This window comes from Sinohyriopsis cumingii, chromosome 17 (genome assembly GCF_028554795.1).
Source record: "Sinohyriopsis cumingii isolate HCF-2022 chromosome 17, ASM2855479v2, whole genome shotgun sequence".
Classification (NCBI taxonomy): domain Eukaryota; kingdom Metazoa; phylum Mollusca; class Bivalvia; order Unionida; family Unionidae; genus Sinohyriopsis; species Sinohyriopsis cumingii.
The window spans coordinates 41,908,458-41,935,050 of record NC_142977.1 but is presented as its reverse complement, the minus strand read 5'-3'; the positions used below and the strand labels follow the sequence as shown (position 1 = coordinate 41,935,050).

The 26,593-nt window shown below is 35.5% G+C and overlaps 1 protein-coding gene across 2 annotated transcripts; it reads right to left on the bottom strand.

The window, feature by feature from the left end:
• Nucleotides 1-315: 315 nt before the first annotated feature.
• LOC149778497 (E-selectin-like) lies at nt 316-25,923 on the bottom strand. 2 transcript variants are annotated; one of them, XM_089939375.1, is made up of 11 exons: nt 25,687-25,919; nt 22,619-22,859; nt 19,873-19,944; nt 15,452-15,578; nt 13,116-13,237; nt 9,662-9,844; nt 8,882-9,055; nt 5,294-5,407; nt 4,649-4,894; nt 3,266-3,481; nt 316-2,403 (listed from the first exon to the last, which is right to left on the bottom strand). In XM_089939375.1, exons 1-11 carry the CDS (start codon nt 25,744-25,746, stop codon nt 2,204-2,206), a joined length of 1,755 nt encoding a protein of 584 aa, XP_089795501.1. In that variant the 5' UTR covers nt 25,747-25,919; the 3' UTR covers nt 316-2,203. The 2 variants fall into 2 exon arrangements, with proteins under 2 accessions (XP_089795501.1, XP_089795502.1); XM_089939376.1 differs by lacking the exon at nt 5,294-5,407 and having other exon boundaries at nt 25,687-25,923.
• Nucleotides 25,924-26,593: the final 670 nt, after the last annotated feature.

Sequence of the window (26,593 nt, the reverse complement as noted above, 5' to 3'; positions counted from 1 at the left end):
GCACAACAATTTGTCATTACATAAAAATCAGCGTTACGTCTTTTCAAGTGAAGAGTGCATCTCCTTTCGAATATAACATTCTGCGACGCTTTCATCACAGTATTTAAGGCAATAATTTCTTACAATGCTTTATGTTATATTTTTGTACTTACGTTTGATGCGATGCATACATACATACATACATACATACATACATACATACATACATACGTACATTCGTTAAATTAACATGCATGCAATCCTTCAGTCATCATTCAGCATATGAACATTTGGAAACAATAGACAAAGAGTTCAGCTTGTTTACACACTGAAGGTTTGCTGGGATGTTTATTCTAAGTCGATAGAACATATATAATGATGACAGCCTGTTTTACATTGTTGTATTTTCACTTCAGTTAGTTTTTTCCACGTTATGACATCAGCAGTAATACAATAATTATCAGATTTGGTTGAGCCCTCATTCCATGAAAGAACTTTGCTCTGAAATGCACATATGCATGTATATCATTCTGTCATTGTTAAATATTGTGCAAGAAAATAAACAATCTAATTAATTAAGTATTCAATCGATTAGAGTATATGAAGCCAGAAAATACACCTCCAGTATATTAAATTTGGGAACTATAGTCGTGCAAACATTATTGACTTCCATTGCCCATTCAAAGCATTAGTGTTTCTTTTTTGGGGGTGGGGTTGGGTGGGAGGGGTCAGATCAGCTAATGATATTGATTGCATAATAACAAAACATAAAACTGTCTTTTGGCAAAAACAAAGATTGTCAAAAAAATTAGTAATAACGCATTTGAAGTTATTTTCTGGTTTTAAGTAAATATCGGTGGAAATAACGGTGTCGCTGAGATTGATGCTGTGTTTGATGTCAGGTTAGACGTGTTTGCTCACTTTTTACCAGATGGTGCTGGCCATTAAATTACTTGAAAGTAAGCAACGCATTAAACAGATGCAATTTGTTAGTGTTAGAGTGACACACTGACGCCTTTAGAGCATGAACGCAGTCCTAAAGAGGTTATGTGCTCTCATGTATCTGAAAAGATAATTTCAAACACACTACATATTTTGTAGGCACATACCTATGGTGACTTACAATCTTTGCATTCGATCTATCGAATATTTGAAATACAACTGCGAATTAACGGAGTAGTTAGCTATTATTGACAATTACCGATTTTTTCTCTGTTTCTGAACATAGTACCAATGGCTTCAGTATAAAATAAACAAATCCATATGCTTCTCAAAGAAAACTGTCGATTGCAATAAAACCAGTCGCTCGTATGCCTTCATTTTGAAGTTTTCCGCCTCATCATGCTTTCCAAGACAGTAAACATTTTCTTATCTACACATAAATGTGCTTCACACGTTTCATCCAACTGCTTGACATATGCAGCTAACTTCCTTTAAACACATTAAAACACACATGCATGTTTACACATATTTTATCTCATACATTCAATCTTCGCAAAATTATGATATTCATAGCGACAACGTGCAATCATGCAGACAAAGTATGCTTCTTCCATTTCATCAGAAATATTTTCTTTACATCATTTCCATCTCAAAACCCAGCACTGTTAAACATGTGTGACGCTTAACATATATGTCAAACATGTGTTTTAACATTTGTTGTTACACGAACATTCAAACCTACATTTGTATCTGCATCTTCTTCAGTGCAAAGACAAGTTCCTCATTAAAATAGAGAAACAAAAGAACACATATACCCATGCACACACATTAAGTTCTTGAAAATCAACAGACTCCTTCCTATAAATATAGTATGCTTTGAATTCTGATTACAAACTAGGATTTGCCAGACCGGTGTTGAGGGTAAAAAGAATACTTCCTCACTTACTATCAAGAATGTTTTGTATTCTCTGTCTCTCTGTATGTCTGTCTGTCTTCTGTTTGTTTGCCTACCATTATTTTTCTCTTTATCTCACACAGGCATACATATTATCCACACAAAACATTTCAGTTTAATATACTGATATTTATACTGAAAAATTATTTAAATACTTTGTTTAAAGCAAACACTGCCTATAAGAAGTAAATCACCGAAGTCAGACCTTCAAAACATTTCACGTCCGATCTTTATCATTTGCTTAGGAATAAAGTACTAACGAAACATACAAAAGCGAAAATAAAAGGTTAAAACAGCAGGTCTGAAGCTTATTTTGTTTTGCACTTTTCAGGGTTGACATCGGATTTCCACATTTTCTGGTTTACATTCATCTTTATAGTCAGTGCACATGTCTTTCACATTAACATCAGCCATTAGACTGTCCACATAAAATTTCCCTAATGAAGTCCTTGAATTGGGTGTATTGCAATCAGCTACCACCGGTACTAAATGTCCTTTGTACGACAATGTATTGTTAGCGTAAGGTGCTAAAAAAAAGAAGTGGAGAAGCGTATTATTTAAGATTTGAAACAAAAAGTTATAATACTAGAAACAGAAGTCGAATGCATGCGGAATGTTCAAATCATTTTTGTAGAGACATCTATAAAACTCGTGGTCTTCCAGATGAAAAGAAAAGAAAAGAATTGAAAGTCTCTTTTGATCTAATTCATCACGAGTGTGTTTGCATACTTCAAATATCCCACTTACGAATTAAGCAAACATTATAGGTGGCTTGACTTGACTGATAAATGTAAAGCAATGGTGAATATAAAATTATGCCCAACATTAAAAGTCATTTCTACGTAGTTTCCTTGTTTTGTTTAAATTTATTCTACGTACTTAGGATTTTTAGTTAAGTTTCTTGTTTGAAAATGACCTCAAACGTTTTCGGAGGGGTGATAGCAGTTGACTTTAAGGAATTCAAACAAAGATTGCTTCTCCAGATAACACATTATATGTATATCTTAGACATAGTTATAAAAGTTCTGCTCTTGTGCCATATACCCTCAAGAACAACGTCTAAAATTCATGTTATACATTCGCCAAATCAGTCAATAGAAAAGAAATATATGTAAACTCCAGCAGTGTACGTATATTATGTAACGGTGATCTTCGAAAACTGCGTAGAGACCTTAGTCATGAGAATTTGTTCAAAAGACTGATATTTTCTTACCTCATAGTATTTAACACCTTGCATTTTGTAAAGGGTGACCTATTACCTTTGAAACAGTGAAAGGGAAGAGGTTGAGACTGAATGACGGAGAAACACGCGCAATGTGTATTACATGACCGCCGCCGTTAAAAATGTCGTATTAATTAAATCAGTCGTATTTTTACAAGTGTCATTACCATAGCAACTGGGTAGCTGCCCTGGTTCATATCCTTGCATAAGCGGTATCCAAAGGCCGGATGCAGTGCACATGTACAATTGAGTTCCACTTTCAATGGGAACAAATCCGAAGCCTAGTAAGCAGACGCCCAGACAGATCCGGAAGTAGTCCGTCCTCCAACCGTTGCACAGAATTAATCCATGCTGAGGAACCCCGAGTGGAACGCATTCATGAGCTGTAACAAGAAATACTTCCACATAATGAACATTCATCACGTACTTTTATTTAGCACACTCTCTATATCTCTTTTTGTTACGGTTCTTCAAATCCTTTTTTTTACAGGCCAAACAGAAAGATAGTCTCGTTAACACGCGAAAACTGTCAGATAGGAACATAGATGGCAAGACCATGTCCGTCATCTTCCCTCGTCGTTGATTCTGTCGAATAGTCAGTAATATTTAAGTTGAACAAATGACATCAAACGACGATAATCAAGGACGTAGAGAAGTCAGAAAAATGATCGAAGAAAAACGTGTTCCTAGTCATATCATCGCCCAACTACGACATAAAATGACCCGTTGGTTTAGACTTTCACTTATATATTCATTCAAGAACTTAGACAACACAAAGTAGGTAACACAGTGTTTACAATATGCACGTGTCCTACAGAAGAGTAATTTCACTTACATCAACAGATAACATAGAAATGTTGTGGCCGTTTTGATCAAACATTTTTGCTTGGCCTAACTCAACAGTGAGTTGTTTGAGCACCTTGTTTAGGCTCAATTTTAATATAGATCCGCTTTTGTTTAATACAATCAAAGTAACAACAAAACTTCGAACAACAATGAAAGATGCTATAAAGTTCTGGTCACAGCGCCTAAACCTTCAAATCGAATGTAGTTCAAGAATTCGAATTTGTGCTAATATTAGTCCAGTGACAAAATAGTTACACTAGGTTCAAAAGAATCGGTTTTTCTTCTTTAAAGAGTGGCTTTTTGCCATTACATGTAACAATTATTCCTCACTTCTATTCTAAAATATAATCACATTTTATGCACTAATGTAATTTTATTGCTTTTGGAAGGAGAACAAAGTTTAATTTCGTTTCAAATCTACGATGAATTTTACGACGGTTAAAAGGCTGCAAATTTTTTCCCTTACTGAATATCTTTGAAGTTGTTAACAGTTGTGAAAATACGAATAAATCAAACGATATTTGTAACTGGCAAAATTTTAAAATCCTTGAATTATTTGTTCTTCAGCAGTTGGCACAACAACAGAAGCAAAACCATAAACAATAATAATTGTTATTACTACTATAACTATTGCTTCTATTCTTCTTCTTCTTCTTCTTCTTCTTCTTCTTATTATTATTATTATTATTATTATCACTACATACGACGGACTTTCAAAGAAAAGGTGCAGTTTGCCCATAATCCGTTTGACATCTTTAGTACATTGTACTGTACAGTAAAATCTCCCCAAGGAAATTCCCAGCTGTTCTGCGGATAGTTGGAGAAAAGGGTTAAGTTGTTCGCAAATGGATCAAAATACAAAGGGGCTGTCCAACTGACATTGGCTGTCTGCGTTGACGTGTGCCTGATGATGGACACCGGACAGTCGCGAAATACGGCCGGTTGAATATCTGTGGAAGAAAACAAAATTCATACCGTCAGAAGATACCATCCGCCAGGTAAACATCTCTCTCTCTCTCTCTCTCTGCAATAAACCCTTATGCAAACATTTTTTCCACCATATCAAAGACTTGAGCAAAAAAAAAATGGAGAGTAACAAGATCTTTCAAAGAGATGCGACCCTTGAAGATGGTGAAGTATTTGTCAGCTTATGTAAGCAGTTTGATTAGGAATGAACCAGAATATTTCGACATGTAAAGTCAATCCTTCTTTCTCGAATTTTTTCATTGTGAATCTTCTTCCACAGTTATTGTTGAGAGATACAGTAGCCCTACATTGCTCCTTGTCGCATATCAGGCATCACGAATTAGATTATCTCTCTCTCTCTCTCTCTCTCTCTCTCATAATACCGTGATTGCAATCTTTTCCAGACCATCCAGGGCCACAGATGCAAGCGAAGTCATCTAATTCGTTTATGCAAGTTGCTCCATTCTGACACGGCTGGCTGGCACAGCTGTTTACATCTAGAACAGATTTGACACAATGCAGATTATGTGTTACGATCCATACATCAGCAATCAATAACATTACTCGTACTCTCGTCCTGACCGAGTACAATTGTCTGGACTGAGCGGAACTTTATATACTCGTCCTTGGGTCGAGTCGATGCAGATTCGCATCTTGAGAATAAAGTTACACCCACAGCATGAGCCTAAATTTAACATAGCTTAGCATTTCGTTTGCGTCTGTTATGAATAACCGATGCTGAATTTGCTTTTTTATTGTAAGCCTAGAACAGTTTGCAAAAGAAACGATTTCACTTATTTTTACACGGATGTGAAGGATGGTGATACAATAACTATTATGAACATGTTATGTTGCAATTTCACACTTAGCTTTTGATTTCTTAATGGTGCTTGTTTTTACAGTGACATTTGTCAGCACTTTAGGCGTCATTTTTGGTCTGTAGAATGTGTTCTCTTCAACAAGTTATCATTGTGAGTCTAGACCAATGAGAGTTCAGCGCGAAAAAATATCAAAATATTTACTAACGGAATTTGTCGAATGTGTCACACCACTACGTTTGGAACACTCTCGAAAAAGAACGGAATCACAAGCAACTTCGTTGTCGGAATTAAGGGGTGGCACCTCTTAATTCTAAAGTGAATTTGAGAATCGTTTAAATCTAACATCTTGATTATATTACAGAACGGTATATGTCAAATAGCTTTTTTTTTTAACAAATCGCTTACTTCCTTCCAAGCTTTAGCTTGAAAGAATGGTGAAATTAATGACAACCGGCGGCATTGGGACTTTAAAGATGTGTGATGGCTCGTTTAAAGGATGATTTCGACACCTAGATTACTGAAAATTTTACTGTAGTCGCGAATATCACCACGAAATCAAGAGATGTGTGTGCAGCTGCAATTTTTCGAGCTACATACCTTATGTTCTATTATTATATGCTCATTTGCGTCTCCGTTAACTTTACATTCTCAGAACTGTGCAGTATTTTACGATTTTGAACATTTTATTATTGCACGAACGTGCACAACACGTGTGACCAATAGTAGTATAGTGTATTAGGAACTTCTTTGTAAACATATAATGTACACTCATGTAGTAGGCCCTTTAGGTTTTGGTTGATGAATTTGTTCCTGAATGAACTAAAGAAGCTCTTTCGTTGACTGCCACATACCAGTTGCTTTTCAATATTGCACGTGAACTTTTTGATACAATTTGTTTGGATTTAGGCATGCGATATACGCCATACAGGTCATAACATTGCTGGGATCCCTACAAAGAGCATGAAAGTGACAAGGCATAAACGTATCTTCTTTAGCTGGTAATAAGAATGGTAAAAATGTACTTACAGGTTTACATCCTGAATTTTCTCAAAAATGTACGTTCTTAGTTTTGCAAATCCGAATTACATGAACTATGTCATGGGTTCTAAAGCTTGATTACACATGTCGAAATTGTACTATAATTCCGACTACATTGCAAGTGCAATAACATCCGTTTTACTGCACTCAAAACGAAATGAAATTTACATTCCATAGCGTCATTTTGATAATTACAATTGAAAGAGTTCATATTTTCCCCAAAATATGATTGCAAACATTCAATGACAGAACAGAAAAAAAACAAGCATATGAGTCAAGACACTCGCTGCTCAAATCAGATGTACTTCACGTAGGACTGACACAGATAAATCCAGTCCATAATCACGAAATTATGTAGAATCGACAAAAATACCATAATCATTCATTTCAGACCAAATTAAAAAGTTGTTGCAATGCGCACTTATTCACAATATGACTCTACATTTCAATTAAAGTAGACCACAACTACAATTTCTTTCAAAAGTGATGTCGAGCGCCGAATAAGTTCAAATTTCGCTTGGTGGAGTTTTGTGCGCATTAATATTGTTATTGTGTACTGATGAATCTGCACTTGTGTATTTAGTTTGGAATACAGTATAAATTCAATTACTTTGTTTCTTGTAGTGAATTTTTGTTTATATAATTAAGCCTCAGGTAGAATAAGAAAATACGTATATAATAATAAAAGGTTACTGCATTTGTATGTGGAAAATATGAACTAGTTTTGTCGGATGGATATTCTGCACTCCCAAGGTCGTGCAGTATCCATCCGAAAAAACTCGTTCATATTATCCCATACAAATGAGGTAACCTATAATTATATATTTGTCAAAGGGGCCATATATTAGAGCATACGACCATGCATATTATTTTAATGATTGCTGACCAATGCTAGTATAAAGTTTGCATCAAGCATCTATAGTTCTTTAGAAAAAGCGTAAGCAAGGTGTGTGTGTGTGTGTGTGATTTGAATTTTAAATTCAGCTTTAAAACAATTTCAGTCATATCGCTACCATATCTGTACTGTGACAGTTTATAGTGATGTCAAGCACTGGGGCATCATGCCGTAGACATGTAGCAAGATGTTCCACATAGCCACATTTTCCGGACACCAGGCCAACCAGTCCTAAAACTAACCTCTTAATGATGCGCCAAGCACGGCAGCTGCTAGGTCCATTGTTATAAATCTTTGGCATGATCCGGCTGGGGATGGAACCCGCGACCTCCCGCATCCGAGGCGGACACTTTAGCCTCTTAGGCTACCGGCGGGGTCCTAAGCAAGTTAACGGCGATGTGAACTGCGTTGAGTATAATGAGAACAAAGACGAGACACTCTGTCAGTTCACTCGTCAAAGGGAATTATTTTTTTCGAACCCTGATACATGTAATCAATACGTGATTATACTAATATGGAACTTGAATGACCGCCATGCTGTTCCAGAGTAGATGACCAAATTTAAGATCAACCCACCACCAAGCTTAGTAGCCAGCTTGCATAATGAACAATAAATCTTGAGTTTAAAGAACTAACAGATGCATAATGTAATCGATTACATTATAATCTGCTTTTTTAGTTTTAATAAAAGGAAAACAAATATTTCATGGCACATAAAAACATAACTTTGTGACTTTACACATCATGCAACAATATAATCCTTTGGTCGTCGCACGAAACTGTGATGAAAGCATTTATAAAGTAACCCTTAGTTGTTTTAGAAATGACTGCGTATGAAAACTGTTCCAGAATATTTCTCATCAGTTTCATCCATATAAGTACAGAGATATGATAATCAAATGACAGGAAGATGACATTTGTTTACTTCATTTCTAAATATATTTGTCATTGACTTGAAAGGTTTGCGCACATGCATTTGTAGTAAAACTATACAAGTTATTAAGAATATTATTAAGTAAAAGTAATTGTGAATCGTTGGTCAGTGTTATGCACCGCGTGCTTTTCAGTTCTATCGTGTGTGGAACGTTTTATCCAAAGTTTGGTTCTAATTTTTCTGATTGTTTCTGTAGATGCCATTGATTTCATTCTTGTGAAGAGATATTTATGTACTTTATAACGCGTCAAGAATTTAAAAAAAAATCCTTACAAGTACTTACAGTTGCATGATGGTTTCTCTCCTGACCATGTTTCATTCGCCTGGCATGTTCTTGCGCTCACCCCAGTCAGATTGTAGTGAATATCACAGGTGTACCGGACAACGTCGCCATAATTGTAACCATTGGAAACAGCAGATCCATGATTAACTGTTCCCGGATCACCACATGTAACTCCTTGTATTATATACATATAAATCGAAACTAAATATTCTCATAGTAGGTTATCGGTTTGTCTTTTTATTGAATTTCATGAAGTTTAAATACGATTTTTGAAAGTACAAATGTGATAGTCCTACAAATATCGAAGATTATTCCTTCATCGCAGTAAATAAGCCCCAAAAATTGCACACACATGTACTTTACATAATTATGTGCTCGAAATGAAGAGATCAAATATTCTTTTGATTTAGTTGTAAATACAGCAGTTGAAAAATAGAAATGTCCAATGTCACGGATAACTCAAAATCTTGAGCTTGAAGTCCCGAATGTTGAATTTGTGAATGTTGTCTAATAACTTAAAATGCTATTAAGGCTTGTAAAAGAAAACTCTGTATATTTATATAGTTATCGGTGTATATGTGAGTGCATAATACAGAACCATCTCAAGAATTCTTCATTATACTTCACTTCTATTAACTGTAAATACCTTACAAATAGATACACAATTATACAAAGACGAGGGAGAGAAACTTACTTTGACAATTAGGTATATTGTTATACCATGTTAGAGAGAGAGAGAGAGAGAGAGAGAGAGAGAGAGAGAGAGAGAGAGAGACTTACTTTGGCACTTGGGTATATCGTTATACCATGTACCACTAATAATGCATGTGGTGTAAGAGCTGCCAGCTAGTTCATATCCCATTTCTGTGCAATAAAAGTAACAAGTGGCCCCCGCGATGAAGTCCGATGGAGAGCATGAAAACGTTCCAGGACTGATGTACAGTGGTGTCGGGCATCGAACAACTAAAATTAAGATTGAATGATAAATGTTGAAAAAGTGAATATGACTATTATAACAATTATGGGGCTTTAAGCGATAGAAAGAGGAAAAATGAGAACAATTTATCACGTTATGAAGATACAAAGTTACCAAAATGCTTGATGTGTGAAAATTATGATGATACAAAGTTACCAAACGCTTGATGTGTGAACATCTGAATCACATGTGTTTGTGTGTTAGAAATCTCCAGGCATTGCTTTGTTTTAAAATATACCAGCAAAAAAACTGCGGGAACCCTTGTTTCTCCAAGAAGACTTGCGCAAGTATCTTCTCCAGCTTACGTTTATCTATCCAAAGCACATCTCTTTTATTTTTGGGTTCGCATTACTTTGAATGTCCTGTCCTAAAATGAGAATGTCACGATTTCGATGACATTATTTGGTCAAAAAATGAAACGTCAACCTAGAAAATTAATAACGTTGCGGAAAACCTTCGTAAGAAAGGTATAAAGCGTTGACTTTATATTTTTTCATACAGTTAGAAAATTCATACAAATTCACAAATATTTGGTAAAGAACACTGAAGCATTCGGGTCTTTAACAGACATTAGGCGTAGCTCGCATGCTTCGATGAAGTACTGGGAGGGTCGAATTAGCATCAACAAAACACTAACGCACAGACACAGAGACTCATATATATATATATATATATATATATATATATATATATATATATATATATATGCATGTGTGTATGTGCTTTTAACTAAAGAACGTCAGTTTAATTTGTAATATTTTTATTAATTTAATTAGATCCTGTAGACCAAGTCTAAGTATAGCAGTTATCTACATCGTGTCATCGTTTTGTGTAGAGGGATTAGTAACTCAAGAACTGAAATCTGGAACGTAACCATATATACAGCGATCATTGATAAGTAATTCAGAATATAGATAATTACTGTTTTGTCAAAAATGTGAGAAACACTAAAGACTGCATGCTCAGTAAAGTGTGGATTTTCATCAAATTTGAGCATTCGTGGAGAAAATGACGATTTGAAGGTTTTTCTCATTATTCGTAAATTACATGATTTGTTTACGTCTGGGAATTTTCCAGCTCTATTCGTCAATAAATACGAAAATATAAAATCTTGTTGGTTTCATATGAATCTTTATAATTAAATAGAAGTAAAAGTAGAACATTTCAGATATAATGTAATGTTAAGTTGTTCAAAATGGTGGCGATTCGGTTGTTGCAAAAGGGATTTCACTTGCAGAGACGTTTGCAAGTCTATTGGATTTGTTATTGATATTCCAATTTTAAAATAATACGAACTTATTGTGAAGTTTTCTTGTTAAACCTGAGATATTCTGAGATATTCTAATTTCTGAAATTCATATATGTTCTTTGTATCAGGTGATACGTTTTGTATTACTACACTCTCTCTCTCTCTCTCTCTCTCTCTTTCTCTCTGAAGATAACATGCTTGAGTTAGCATCATTTTGAAATGCATAGGTCTATATGCAGACAATTTTAAAACAAAAGACACTGATGCACATTAATTTGAATTTACTAACTGGTGTTATGGTACTAAAATAAGAACCATGCACTGTTATGATATAGGTACATTAGACAAATAAAACTCAAGTCATGTTATTTAAGAAACTATTTAAGTAGAACACGACCAAGGCTCAAAATTAAACAGTACGTTCACTGATGATGCACGCAAAAATTTATATATTAGAGACAGTAAGATGTTAATGTAGGATATTACCTTATATTTACGAATCCAATTTGGCCACATAAAGTCTCGTAAGCAAAAGCAACCTATGTTTCGTAGTCAATGTTTGCCAAAGTAACTCTCATTGATAAGTACTTAATTGACAAAAACACTAGAGAATACTATATAAAAACACTTAAGCTTACCATATGAAAAAGACGTGAAGAATATCATCGTTTTTGTTGGGTATTTTGTCAGTTTTGTTATTAGTTTTAGAGGTCTCTGTCAGTCGTGAGTAACAAATCTATTTTTTGTTATTTTTTAACTGCACACCTACAAATCTATACCATTTGATATAGTCCATCTACAAATCTATGCCATTTGACATAGCTCATACTAAAAGAAAATTCAGAAGGCTTTCTGCCAAAGTTATGGGACAACGCACAATGCTGTTATTGCCACCGTTTGTTAGATAATTCCAGTCATAGGATGAGAGTTTTCTGCATGCGTGAAAAGTTCATAGATAACTAGATACAATTAAGCTATACTGTTCCGAACAATATTAAACTGAAAAGATTTTTCGAATAAGTTATTGTCTCATATGCAATATTGTGCAGTCAGATTCCGCATGTAAATACTATTTTAAAAGCACGTATATTATTAGCTTTCAATTTTTGAGGAACATTTGCGATTAACATAGTTTTGATTAAAATATTAGAGATTTAAAGCAAATGTTAATATGGCTGACTACCTTTATTGTGTAGGGGCACCGTGTGGCTTGCCATTACCGGTCACTGTCATCTCGCCTATATCCGCAGAGGTTCGATTCTTATACTCGGCCAATGTTGGCATTTGAGAAAGCTTGCCAGTACCTTCCCGTGGGTCGGTGGTTCTTATCGGGGTTTTCCCGGGTTTTTCCTCCGAGAGTTATAATGTCCGCCACATTTAGCCTATCTTACGCTGAGAAACGGCACCCAGCCCAAAACAACAGGAAGAAAGAGAAAAAGAAAGCGAATTTTCTATTTAAGTTTTATATAGTACGTGAGGATGAATACACGAATGAGAGCATAATTACTCATGCCTTACCAAGTGTCTTTTACTATATTTAATTATGTTTAGGTTTTGCTAAAGAGATTACCAGTGAGTTTTATTCAGAATTTCAATGCAAAAACACGAAGTATCGATTCGATAAACATTATTGACCTTGACATCTAAGCAAATAACCTCCCATTACATTTGTAACTGAAACTCGATGCCCTGAAAAATTATGTAATTTAAACATGTCCACTTACCCTGTGCAATGATAGATAAAGGCATTGAAAAGCTGAATTTTAAGTAATAGGGTTTGTTTATTAGCTAATATTTCAGTGAAAGTATGTGATATTACCGTATTGACACCCGTTTTCAATACAGAACAATCGACTTTGTTTTATGTTATATGTGTGAGTCCTTTTCGAAAGAGGTTAAAGGTTACAGAAGAAACACGATTGTTACTTACCATTAACTAAAACTGATAGTGAACAGATGGCATAACTTATCATTTCTACAGTTGATAGCGAACAGATGGCGTTACTTACCATTAACTATAATTGATAGCGAACAGATGGCAGTATTTCCCGCTGAGTCGCTTGCTGTGTACTCCACCCTGCTAGAACCTTCATCAAAGGTTGACCCCGGTCCGGGTCCATTCCGGCTAGGACTGCAATAACATATCAAATACTTCATGTATATCAACATCATCAAACCACTAGTATGTTACAGGTGCAATTAAAAAGAAACACTTTGTAAGTACTGGTACATGTTTTTATGTAATTCTTGCAATTTTTATTTAAGACTGTAAATTGTACAGATTATTTTTAGTTTGGTTTTGTCTACGCCATTAGAGTCTGTTAAGAGCGTAAAATAACTTAGGCTTTATAAATATATGCTTACTTATGTGTTGACAATTACTCATAATATTCTTAATGATAAGACATAATGACGACTTTGGGGTAATTTCTGATTGGATAAAAGAGTCTTGTTGGTTCTAAAAGAATTCAATAACTTACCATTGGTTGGGCAAGGTCACATGAATATGCAATTTCGGAATAAATGAGTAGCAAGTACCGTCACATGGAGTATATTGTGCAATATATTCTTAATAGAAGGTGCATATAATGAGAGAACTGAATAATCAGATTCGTTCTGAGTTTGGAGTCATCCTTTTTCCTATGTTCCTCTTGTAAGTCTGCAGACGTGTTTGATATTGTACTTAGATATTATTCCAGAGGAAAAAAATTGTTTGGAATGTTCAGTGGAAATAGAAAGTGCTTATTCTGACTATACTATTATTCTGAAACTTAAGTGGTAATTTTTAACAAATTCAACTTAAACAACATTCAACAATTATATTTTCTAAACTTGTTTTTAAATTGTCTGTCCAATATGTCAATATTAAAGGATGAATTAGACAATGAGGATATTTTTGTCTGGGAACAAATATGCGTGGGACCGGGTATTGCAGCTTTGTATCACTGGTGTCGGGTAACACTGTTGAAGCTCCCATTAAAAGTGCCAACGTTTTGTGAGTTCTGTTTTCTCTTTTACAACATGATTTTCACGTACTTTTTTCCCTTACGACATGAGAGAGAGAGAGAGAGAGAGAGAGAGAGAGAGAAGGGGAGGGGGTAAATTGTGCGAGATGACTAAGTCATTATAAAGCGGGAATTATTATTTTTTTTACTACATTATCTTCTTATTTTATTAATATATTATCAATGGAATGTATTTAACTGATAAATGGAGTGCAGAAGCAATATCATACTCTTAAAACCATAACTAAACGCATACGCGATGAGCGAATTATAAGTCCGTTGATCAACAATTAAATAAAATAGATCAATAGAATGGATGGATGCCATGGTGAACTTATGAAAATATCGATCCGACTTTAGGTGCTAAAAGTTTTTAAACATTTTGCAAAATAAAGCATGGCAAAAATTACGGTTTTTAGGTGTATTTAAACTCGCAATGAATGATCAGATGCGTTATCGTAGCTATGAATGTTATGTTCTTTACATGCGGAACAGTTTTCATACGCAGTCATTTCTAAAACTACATAAAGCACAGTGACAGTTTCACAATGTTGATGTCCTCTGACTTAAGTGCAGCACAAAGATAGTTATGGGTGCGCTCTACAGATATTATGAACTTCTGAGAGAGCGACGGGTGTATGGTGAAATTGTTTACATTTTCAACATGGACAGTGGAGAGAATTGTAGCCCACTCTCTGTTAATTTCATGTATTGTGCCTGTTATTTCTTTGGATATTGTACTTGTGAAAATTGTACATAATCTACTCACACAGCTAACGAAAATGACTGCTCATATGTACTCAAAAAATCAGTCTACTATCCTTAGCAGTTACTCGAATAGGAAAAATTATTTTTTCCAGACTAGACAATACCTGCTTCTAATAGCGCAATGAATGAATTACCAAATATATAGAACTCGCAAAAATTTTATTGGTTCTTTGTTTTACAATTTACCTTTGAAATCCAGGAAGAGAAAATGCCCAAGCTGAACTTGCAGGGTTTTTTTTCTCAAAATTTGCATATCTGAATTAAGGCCAAGTTGAATATATTAAAACCTATATTACACACTGATGTCGATCCGACTTTAGTTGCTAAAATTTTAAAAGAAGATGCAAAATAAAACACAACGAAAATTATGATTGATATCATACACCAAAACAAAGGGAATCAAAGGTTCTTTGAACTATATTAAGATATATAAAGTCTTTTTTTTAAATAGCCCGTATAATCCACGAGGAACGCGTGGGAAATCCTTTTACTTGAAAATATGCACAATACAGAACTGTAGATCGCCATCACTTACAATTAGACATAACCAATACGATCACGTGTGAACATACATTATGACGCCATTCCTGTCGTCACTAGCAACCGGTTCTGTCCATGTTACGTTCATAGATCTTTGCAGAATTTCCGATATAGTTACTGTAATGGTCGGAGGACAATTCAGGCTGGGAGGGGTTATGTCTGTTAATAATAATAATAATAATAATAGCAAAATATGATGTTGCAAAACCTTATGATGATGAAACTATACGATGATAAAGAATTTATGTGCTTACATCATGTATAAAACACAGCCATATCATCAAGCCAATTCAAAATGTTTAGGTATATTTACTTTTCTGTTTTCAATTCTGTGCGAACATTTGATTGATAAGCCAGTAATAAAAGAGGCAATAAACAAAGGATGTGAAATACAATAACACTGGTCAACAGTGAAATCATTACTGACTTGAAAAGGCCCTAATCTGTAGTATTTTGGTGTGCCGAACACGAATATAACCGTGAAAAATTTGTATTGGCTCTCGTTTTGAAGATATTCATATACCTCATTTTCTATGTTTCACTGTGTAAATTTCTCCAGTAGGACTGCAGCAACATCCGGAATAATGATGTAACATTGCATAATACCATCATGCTCACATCATCCACAGTTGATTGCATCATTTTCTGATGCAATGCAATACTAATGCCATGCGGCTGCTGAAGTAAGTTGACGTCAGCAGTGTACTATACATGTGTAGGCCTATTATACTAATGCCAGGCGGCTGCTGAAGCTGACGTAAGCAGTGTACTATATAAAGCCCAATCAGATAGGTTCAGCATTTAAAATATTTTAGACGTTGTGCGAGACAGTTCAAGCTACTGTTACATAAAATTTATTATTTTATCCATTTACGTACAATAAAGAACAGTAATGCCTCGAAAGTGTGTTAATACCGCGGACAATTTTTGCTATATTTGTGGGGAAGTGACATTTGCCAACCAGAAGAAAAGTATCAATTCTCAAGTGAAGAAGGCATATCATCTTTACTTCGGATGCAAGGTTGGTGACCAAGACAAGCCTTGGGCTCCGCATATATGCTGTGCTACATGTACAACACAGCTTTCACAGTGGTTGAATTGCAAAAGGTCATCAATGCCGTTTGCAGTCCCAGTGGTGTGGAGAGAGCCAAGCAACCACCTAAATGACTGTTACTTCTGCTTGGTTCCTCCTCTTTCCGGCGGAATAACGAAGCGAAAGAAGTCGAGAATAGTCTACCCAAACATTCCGTCTGCATTGAGACCAGTTCCACATGGTGAGGGACTTCCTATTCCAGAACCTCCAGCAGAATATTCTCTTGATTCATCAGACGAAGACAAAGGTGAGTCGACCTGTTCTTCTCCTGGTCCATCAGCATGCAGTGATCCAGATTTTCACTGTGGTGTATCATCAACCCCACACAGAATAACACAGGAAGAACTAAATGACCTGATTCGTGATTTGGACTTATCAAAGAACAAGGCAGAATTGCTAGGATCAAGACTCCAACAATGGAATCTTCTAGAAGAAGATGTCACAATTACTGCATATCGAAAGCGCCACCAGCAATTGGAGCCTTTCTTCAGAAAGGAAAGTAATCTGATATTCTGTTCCGATATTGAGGGCCTCATGAATGCTTTAAAAATCACTCATGACCCACAAGAATGGAGACTATTTGTGGACTCTTCGAAACTGAGTCTCAAGGCTGTGCTTTTGCACAATGGAAACATTCTTCCATCTATTCCAGTAGCGTATGCTGTCCACATGAAAGAGACATACGATAACTTAAGGCAGCTACTGAATTCCATTGAGTATAACAAGTACAGCTGGCACCTCTGTGGTGATTTGAAGGTAGTTGCCCTTTTAATGGGACTGCAGCAAGGATATACAAAATACATGTGTTTCTTATGCGAGTGGGATAGCCGAGCAAGGGAAATGCACTACATGAGGAAGGAATGGACTCACAGGCAGAATGTAGCCATTGGAGAGAAGAATATCCAACACCCAGCTCTGGTTGAGGCTCAGAAAATCTTGCTACCACCCCTTCCCATCAAACTAGGTTTGATGAAGAACTTCGTGAAAGCCATTGACCGGACTTTGCCAGCATTCCGATACCTGCATGAAAAATTCCCTCGACTCAGCGAAGCAAAGATTAAAGAGGGAGTTTTTGTGGGTCCTCAGATTCGAGAGCTTTTCAAAGATGACCGGTTCAACAACTTGCTGGAAGGTGACGCGAAACAAGCATGGAATGCTTTTCGCCTAGTTTCTACAAACTTCCTCGGAAATGTTAGGGCAGAAAACTATAAGGAACTAGTAGAAGACATGTTGATGAAGTATAAGAAACTTGGCTGCAATATGTCTCTAAAGATTCACTTCCTTCATTCCCATTTGGATTTCTTTCCTAGCAACTGTGGTATTGTTAGTGATGAACACGGCGAACGTTTTCATCAAGATATCGCAACAATGGAACAAAGATACCAGGGAAAATGGTCCACTACAATGCTGGCTGACTACTGCTGGACACTCCTCAGAGATGCTCCCGAACAGCTGTACAAGAGACAGGCGAAGAAATCTAAGATGTAGTCAATGACTTGATTTTTTTATAGGTAGGCTATTACAGTTGACCTTTTACTATTGGAATGCATTTCGTTATGTAAACATTAATTTCTTGCAGATTACAAAAAAACTAGAGCCAATTTTGCAATTTGACTGTCATATTCGTGTTCAGCACATAAAAATTGATAAGAATTGACTAATTTTATTTCAGTAACATGACTTTTGTAAAAATTTGTTGTCCAGTGTAATTAAGGTAGAGATGGATATGGTGATGCATTGAAGTGATCTGAGACTCTTTGAGGTATAATCCAATGGACATATGTGCATGTGGCATCACACATGCAAAGCACTTCACATGAGAGTTACATAATAGGCTTAAACAAGGACAACATAAAGTATAAGCCACTACTATTCAAAAGAATAAGATGTTATATAACATTATGTTTGGTATTGGTGGTTGTTGGGGCGTGGCTGGTGGGACTTTGCTTCTTTGAATTATGAAACGAAGCATCAGATTTTGTGTTATAACGCGGTTAGAAACCACAGAGAGGAGTGGCGACATTTTGAAAATACCATTACCGGCACAGGTAATACGTTATTGTTTCAAACAGCATACAAATTGATAAGAAGTACTCTGTTTTTCAGGACATTTTCAGGTTTTACGATTATATTTTTTATTCAGTGTTTCTATTTACTGTGTTGAATAATCAAAATCAACGATCCAATGTCTACTCTTGCTAGAAAATTAGCAAATTCTGATCTTTCATAAGTATGTACTTAATTGAAAACACACACAGAGCTATATATATATATATATATATATATATATATATATATATAGATAGATATAGATATATAACATGCATAATATATACATTTAAATTATTCTTGAAGTTTTGGGGTTTCGATAAAAGCCTTGAAGGCCCATAAAATAGGAAACGTGTAATTTGTTTTCTAACACTAGACATATTTGGGTTTTCAGTGTGCATGATGCCAAGGTCGCCATAGTTTTAGTGTAAAAATAAAAAGGTGTCTTGTGAACTAATATTTCAAGAAGAAACGCTGGATAAAAACCAGCCCTCGAAACTTTTTCCAGTATATCCGGTCTTGAATTTGCACGTAACAGTGCGATATAACCCTTAGCAACTATTCATATTGTGTATGAAATACAGATGTTATAGATCTGGAGAAAAAGAAAATTCCTCTTTATTTCCTTTGTGTCAACATCAACTGCCATGCTTATGAAGCCGATGTCATTGTCTGGTAGCATCGTTATTCCTATCCTTGTAAGTAAGGTACAGTAGTCACTACTAGAGATTGATGTGTGTTTGAATCTATAAATCTGCTTCATACGAAAGAAAAATTTCCGAATAAGACTACCGGGCAGATCTCATTGTCACTGAGTTAACGCAACTGTCAGTTTTCGAAAGTGGGCGGGGTCAAACTGGAACTTGTCAGCTTCTGAAGCTATGCAAGAAGGAAATATGGCGTGGCCAAATTAGATTGGTAAAATGTGTACTGAAGAGGGAACGTTTAATTTATTGAGTAATTCAAAATCTTAATGCTTACTAATTAAATGAATGATCCTTTACATGAAACTTGTCAAATTCGTTAATTATAAAATATCACCCACACGAAGCACTTCATGGCATATCATAGTTTTGAACACATACATTTCACATTAGAATATGTGTGTTCCTCTGCATATTTGGTCAGGAGATTCAACACCGTCTGGAAGATGCAGCCAATAGCAGAGCAGCGTATTCCTTGGGCTACTGGATTGTATTGACGCTTTGATATGAAAATACCTACGCTTCACAAAGCGTAAATATGTTGATACTATAATAGTCCTCACCCTTAACGTTTGAAAAGCAATATAGTTTCACTAGGGAAATTTACCTGGTGGAGGAGGAGGGGGCGCGCGTCTTCTACCACCCCACCATCCTCGTTTTTTTCTTCTTTTCGGTTTCTCTGAAGAAAATAGAGAAGGTGTTTATTAATCGGCGCAAGAAAGCAATACAATGATTGTATCCGTATATTTCAGCCCAATTATGATCCAAAGCCAGGAAAAGTTAAACCAAATAGTAACATTTCTAAAACCAAATAATAACATGAAATTAGAAACTACAGCAATACATCTATACAAACTCGACCGATTGAGGATAAGTTTAATAAGGTATATGTACTTTCAGGGAACTTGTACATGTGACGACGTTACTGCTGCAAAAAATGTAGTCTAGCTTATCGTGATAAAATACAACTCCCTAGTATAACACTATGCTACCTGCGAGGGTGTATAACATATTTTGTATTATCATATATCCCAGCTCAGAAATAAAAAATCTATTCTGATTGACCAAGAGCGATAATTAGTTCATCTCATGATTTTTTTAAATTGCGGCATTAAGAATCCTATCTAGGTGTCAGATCATCACTGAGTTATTTACATGTCATCCTGTAATCTAAAAGTTCACAACTCCTTTAGAAAATTGAATTTAGCTATTTCATGAAGATACATCCTAATCTCTAGTATTGACTTACATTAAAAAAATAGCATAATGCCATCCAGCATTGCTTCATACGTTTTGGTTCATAAGGATGGCTATTAGCCTGGATCAGAAATGAGACTCAGCACACTGAATATAAAAAATATCTGTCCGTCGCACATCAAGCTAAAAATCAACATAAACTATTCTTGGAAGCTTAGATATGGCACGTTTCTAAACCACGGTCACTGATCCTAACACATTTATCAACGTACATATCTCAAAAGACTGGTATGAGAAGATCTATTTTGACATTAACCCAGACAATGCATCTGCATTAGTGGAGTGATACGTATCTAGTAAGTACAATCCGATTACTTCCACTAATAATACGTCAGCGATTCAAACATTCGATAAATGTTTGAAAGACCAATGAGTGACATAATAACAAACCGTAAGATATTGTCAGAAATACAGTCATAGCCTACCAAAGACTCCAATTATAATGAAGATTACAGCCAGGCATTTGCTTTGGCTTGAAAATACGGTTAGGGGACAATGAAAACATGCGCGTGCTGAATTTGTAAAACAGTTTGAATCTGCCCCCTCTCGCCCTGATATGAACCTTCAGAACGGACACAGTGGATCAGACCTATAGGACAACTGCTACCAAATATTAAATGAATCGCTGAATCGAAATTATAACGAATATCAATAAAAAGGGAAACGGTTAATTTTTTTTTAAAATATAGGTTCTTGCTAAAGCAAAACTAAAACGTTCCGATTAATTATCTTTGCTAAAAACAAATAATGAAGTTTTCGCTGGGATAATTTGTTGCCTGATTTGGTAATGATCCCAGATGACGCTTTTATGAACATATATCATACTGATGGAATATATTCCAGAATATGGTTATTAACAAACTAGATAGCAACAACAGTTTTACAAATTTAGCCTTCATTTCCGAAAATGTCGATCATTCTTTATTTACCTAACAGCTTCACTACCAGAAAACATATCCTCGATCTGAAACTTTGTTTTCATAATGTCTGTGAAAGCTTTGTTCTTATGCATTTTACATAGAGTTCCAACGAAGCGTCGCATTACGTGTCTAAATGTACTCCTAAGATCTCGATTTCCTTGCTGAAATACAGTATAGTTTTATCTTAAATGGCTCGGATATGTTGTCCACTGTTGATATTTTGCGCAGGCAATTAGTATTTTTCAGAAAATTTGAATGCATTCTAAAATATAACTTTGCTCCTCCAGCATTAGTTTGCTCGATTGTATTAAATTTGAATTCGTGACGGATGAATGCATCAGCTTCTTCGAAAACAAAAGAAGCAATGCCATTACGAACAAAGGAATAATTGCATTGAAACATAAATGAAACATCCCAAATATGAAACTGTTCAAACATGTTTATTTTAGATAACAGTAGAGTTTCGAGGAATGTAAAAATAAAAAGCATAATCATTTCGTGCTAAAGTTATAATTTACATCAAATTTCATTCCGTTATGGACTGTTATGTGGCATCTGTAACGTAAAGTGCACAGAAAAACATACTGAGTTTAGGACTGTGACTCTCCTGATTAAAAATCAAACTTGAATAACCTTTTCATTCAGTGAAACGTAATGCAAATTAATACAATCTCAAACTTGTCTCCTTTACATTACCGTCAACCTGCTAGGAACATGTCTTGTTTAGATTATGTTCGTATAATCTAAACGCCATTTCTACTGAAACCATAATTCAGATGAAACAAACATGACATAAATTGAAAATACTAAGAATTACAAGATTGTGAAATTGTATTACTAAACTATATTTAATAATACACTGTACTAGAGAGCAAGGAGTGTTGCTTTCATTTCTATCTTTAAGAGTCAATAAAAACTGTTGATGTCTTTGTAGCTAACTATTAGCAATGATTCATCAACAACAACAAAATGAGAAAAGAACAGAATATTCATGGCATCATTGCTTAAATGTGACAGAAACTATTTATTTTCTACGCAATTAAAATATTTTGAATCAGGAAGAAAGTAAAAAGCCTTCAAGACTGTTCTGTTGAATGAGAAATTCCATCATAAAAACGAATCAAGATCTTCAATGTAGATAAAAAATAAATCTCTCCAAGTATAAATAATACTTACCATCACACTGTACATTTCCTTTCCACTCGCCATTTATGCATGTCTTGAATCCGGATATGTGACCATCACTGAAGCGGCATATGATTGGACATATCGTCATTTCCGGAACTCTGCTGTATAGTTCTAGATTTATATCAATATCTTTTTTGTCACGACATAACTCGGGCTTGTAAGGTACCTTGTCTAGGGGTAAGATCAGAATTTCCTTCGAACAGCCGGTACCATTAAAAGTTGTGTTTTGCTCGAGAAGAAATACCAGAATTAATCATAAAAGACATCGAGTGTCATAAGTACTTATATAAGTAGCAACTTTGTCACGGCAGTCTGTCTTTCAGCACTACCCACCCCACACACATACACACATACACACACATGCACACACACACAGTGACTTTTCAAGATGCAAGATGTCTAAGCGAGTTGTATATATATACATTGTGCAACCTGTGGATTGTTAACATTAATTATCCAAGAAATTAAAGTAGCCCAAGCTAGAGTCATGCAGTTATTGGATCACATTTCGTTTTGTCGAAGCTACCCTGATTTGGGGCTACCATATTATTTTGCACCGACTTATATCATGTTTTCGACAAACCAGTATTTTTACACCTTGGGGAAAAAACCGCAGACGCTCACATCCCAACAACAAATGCTTGCAGAATGTTCAAATCCGTATCTCGACATGGAAAACTAAAACCAAAACCATATACAATGACACCAAAATCAGAAACCAAAAATCAAATCCGAAATAAAAAACCAAATCCAAACCCCAAAACATTGAGGTAAATTTGAAAATTCCCCAACTCCGTCTACCGTGCAACAAACAAACAATCGGATAGATAGTGTAGCTTGTATATATAAAATGGAATACGAAGTTGTGCTGATAGGCTAACGCCATGTAACAATCCAAAGCATGGGTGAGATTTGTCCACTGTCGCGAAGGTGGTTGTACAACAAACAGTTTTTGATCTGGGAAGAAGCTAATTGCAATACTTTTACACAAAGTTTTTGCAGTTTTCGAAAACGAGTTCGATACTATGTGGACATACATACAACGGTACTTCTATACCCGTGCATCCTCGTGCTTGTATCTCCGGGTGCAGAAACGTTATCACACGTGCAAATTTGGACATGCGCCGTACTCGGCTAGGTGCCCCCAGACACTTTCCACAATCACGAAATTGGAAACGATTTTGTTGTAGAGATTGAACCGTCCTGTGTACCCTTTGGGGTTTTGTCGCTGTTTGTGTTGTCCGATATTGTGTCGTTGTTTGCTTTCGAAACCCTTGGTCGAGTATGTATTGTACAAGACACGGTCGATCAAGAACACCAGAGAAATCGCGAGTGTAGTCGATCGAGTAGAGTCCATATCTACGGACGAGTAGATGTCGCTCGAAATCTGCCAAACACGTCTGAAATTATTCCATAGGGTTTTTGGACAATCCACTTCTGCTACAAAAACAGCAACTGCAGGTGTACTCGAATCAGAGTTGTTCTGCGATTTTCATGTGGATCGAACTCGTTGTTTGTATTGCATTCTCTCTGATCTCTTGTCGGTCTGCCTCCGCCGCTACAAAGAAAACCTTTATGCAAAATACAAGCGTTTTGGTGGACATTGTGGTTTACCTCAATGAATGTTTCGACAAACCTTGGAAGACCAGAGAGTGGCTGCAAATGTGTGCGACACTCGTGCCCTTGTAGGTAGTTGAAGTAGAGACGTTTAGTACTAGACTGCTTTTGTGCTCTTCTTCTTGTTGTGTATGTAGTGTTACGGATGTTCAGGCACAAAGACCTATACTTTGGAACATAGCATATACTGTGGTGTGGTACAGTACATTTGTGGTTTGTACTGTTGCCTCGTATTTCCGAGCTACTTTGTTTTTCATGTTCTATATACAAGCTGCCCTATTACTCCAATTGTTTGTATTGTTGTATAGTAGAGCGGATTTTGGATTTTTTACATTTGCTTTGATGTTTTTGGGTTCAATTTGGTTTTTCAAGGTAAACAAAAATCTGCTTTTACAAAACAAACACTCAACAGAACAACCTAATGAATACCTTGACTTTTAATCTTTAAATTACTTAGGAAATCTACAAGAATAAATTATACATATATTTTCGTCGCTCTCAGATTAGTTATACATGTATTTTATGTCGTCACTGTCAGATTAGCAAACTTTGATGATAATCAAAGATGGGGTTATCATATACATAGTAAACGAGGAAAATGAATCACTTTTTCCCGTATACTTCGTCCTCTAGCGTGAAAACGTCGTCGACTAGGACGTGCAATTTGACTTGATGATATCACACAACTCAACCAATTCACTCATCCGAGTCAGGAATGATATTATGAATAAAGCTGAGTAAAACCAAAATGGTATATTCATATGAATATTTGTAAATTTTGACCTTACACTAATGCTATGAGATTTGGTAACTATTGATATTTATAATTTATAGAATATAACAAGCATGTAATGACATATGTACTGGTTGACACCTAGGGTGTTCTCCCTGTTTTCGGGCAGCTAATAAACTGCTTCTTCCATTTTTCAAATCATTAGCCATTAGGTATAAAATGACTCATAACACTATATAATCTGTTTAGTACTCAATGATGAATGCATATTGGCTTAGCCTTTAACATGTTACTGGCAGAATACATTGATGATTTACGTAAGATACGTTCTGTAATTATTAACTTGTTTTGCTTAGCCGTTAATCTTGCGCAGCCAATTATTTCATATTTTAAAGAACAAAAACAACTATCTTATCACCAGAAGAGCAAATTATTTTTTCTCAAAATAATTCATTCAGCTGAATATTACATGAACGTTTACGTTTGTTGCAAAACTAGGTATGAAATGTGAACAAAGAGTCAAGAAACACTCTGCAAACTCATTGGTTGATGTTAATATCCTGACAGTTATTCAGTTATTCTCGAAACGTTTGGATTCACAGCGTTATTTGTATAATAATATTTCCTTAAATGCACAAACTTGTCTATATATATATATATATATATATATATATATATATATATATATATATATATATATCCTTACCTCATGCACGATTGCCGTTGTTTGTACAAGAATTACAAACAGAATTACAGTTATTTTCATTCTACAGATCCTGGGTATGAATCGATGGATATGGTGTATGAATCGGCATGACAGGGCGGTCGCATATAGAGCAAATATAGAGGTATATATTTTATAGTCTTTTTGCCGCTACAAATGCTCTCAAAAGAAGTCAGACACAATGGTTACCTACTTCAGTAGTATAGACCACTTATGCAGCAGAAAGGCTGTGTAATTCTTTCGACCAATTGTCAATCGAACCAGACAGATCACGTGACTATGCTGCACTCTACACATAAAACTTCCTTGATAACAAAGCTATGCTCCGTATAATACAGTCGTGGATATTGGCTTTCTATATCACGTACAATGAATTGATACTATATAGTCGTCGATATTGGCTTCCTATATCACATGCAATGAATCAATATAACACAGCCGTAGATATTGGCTTTATATGTCAAATAAAATGAACCACAAAATGCGTTTAAGTTTACACAATTTGTGGGGTTATTTAATATCTCCGCTTTGTCATGTCGCATCCCATTTCTACCAATTGCAAGAGTACGTGTATGAAAGTGTGTACGTGCATCCGTATTTTGTATCACTGCTATTTTCACCAGAGTTATACATATACAACACAATGGGTGATGTTATTTTGACACTGCAGCATGAGACACATCTGCTATATTGATGTAAAAATACTTTTTCATAAATATATATTTATAAAGTTTATATACTTGAATAAATGGATTTCATCGAATAGCACACGAGAGAGAGAGAGAGAGACAGAGAGAGAGAGAGAGAGAGAGAACGATGTGTTTACATCATACACTAGTTTTTGGAAGGTCCGAACGGCAAATAAATCTATGAAAATTATAGCTATGCC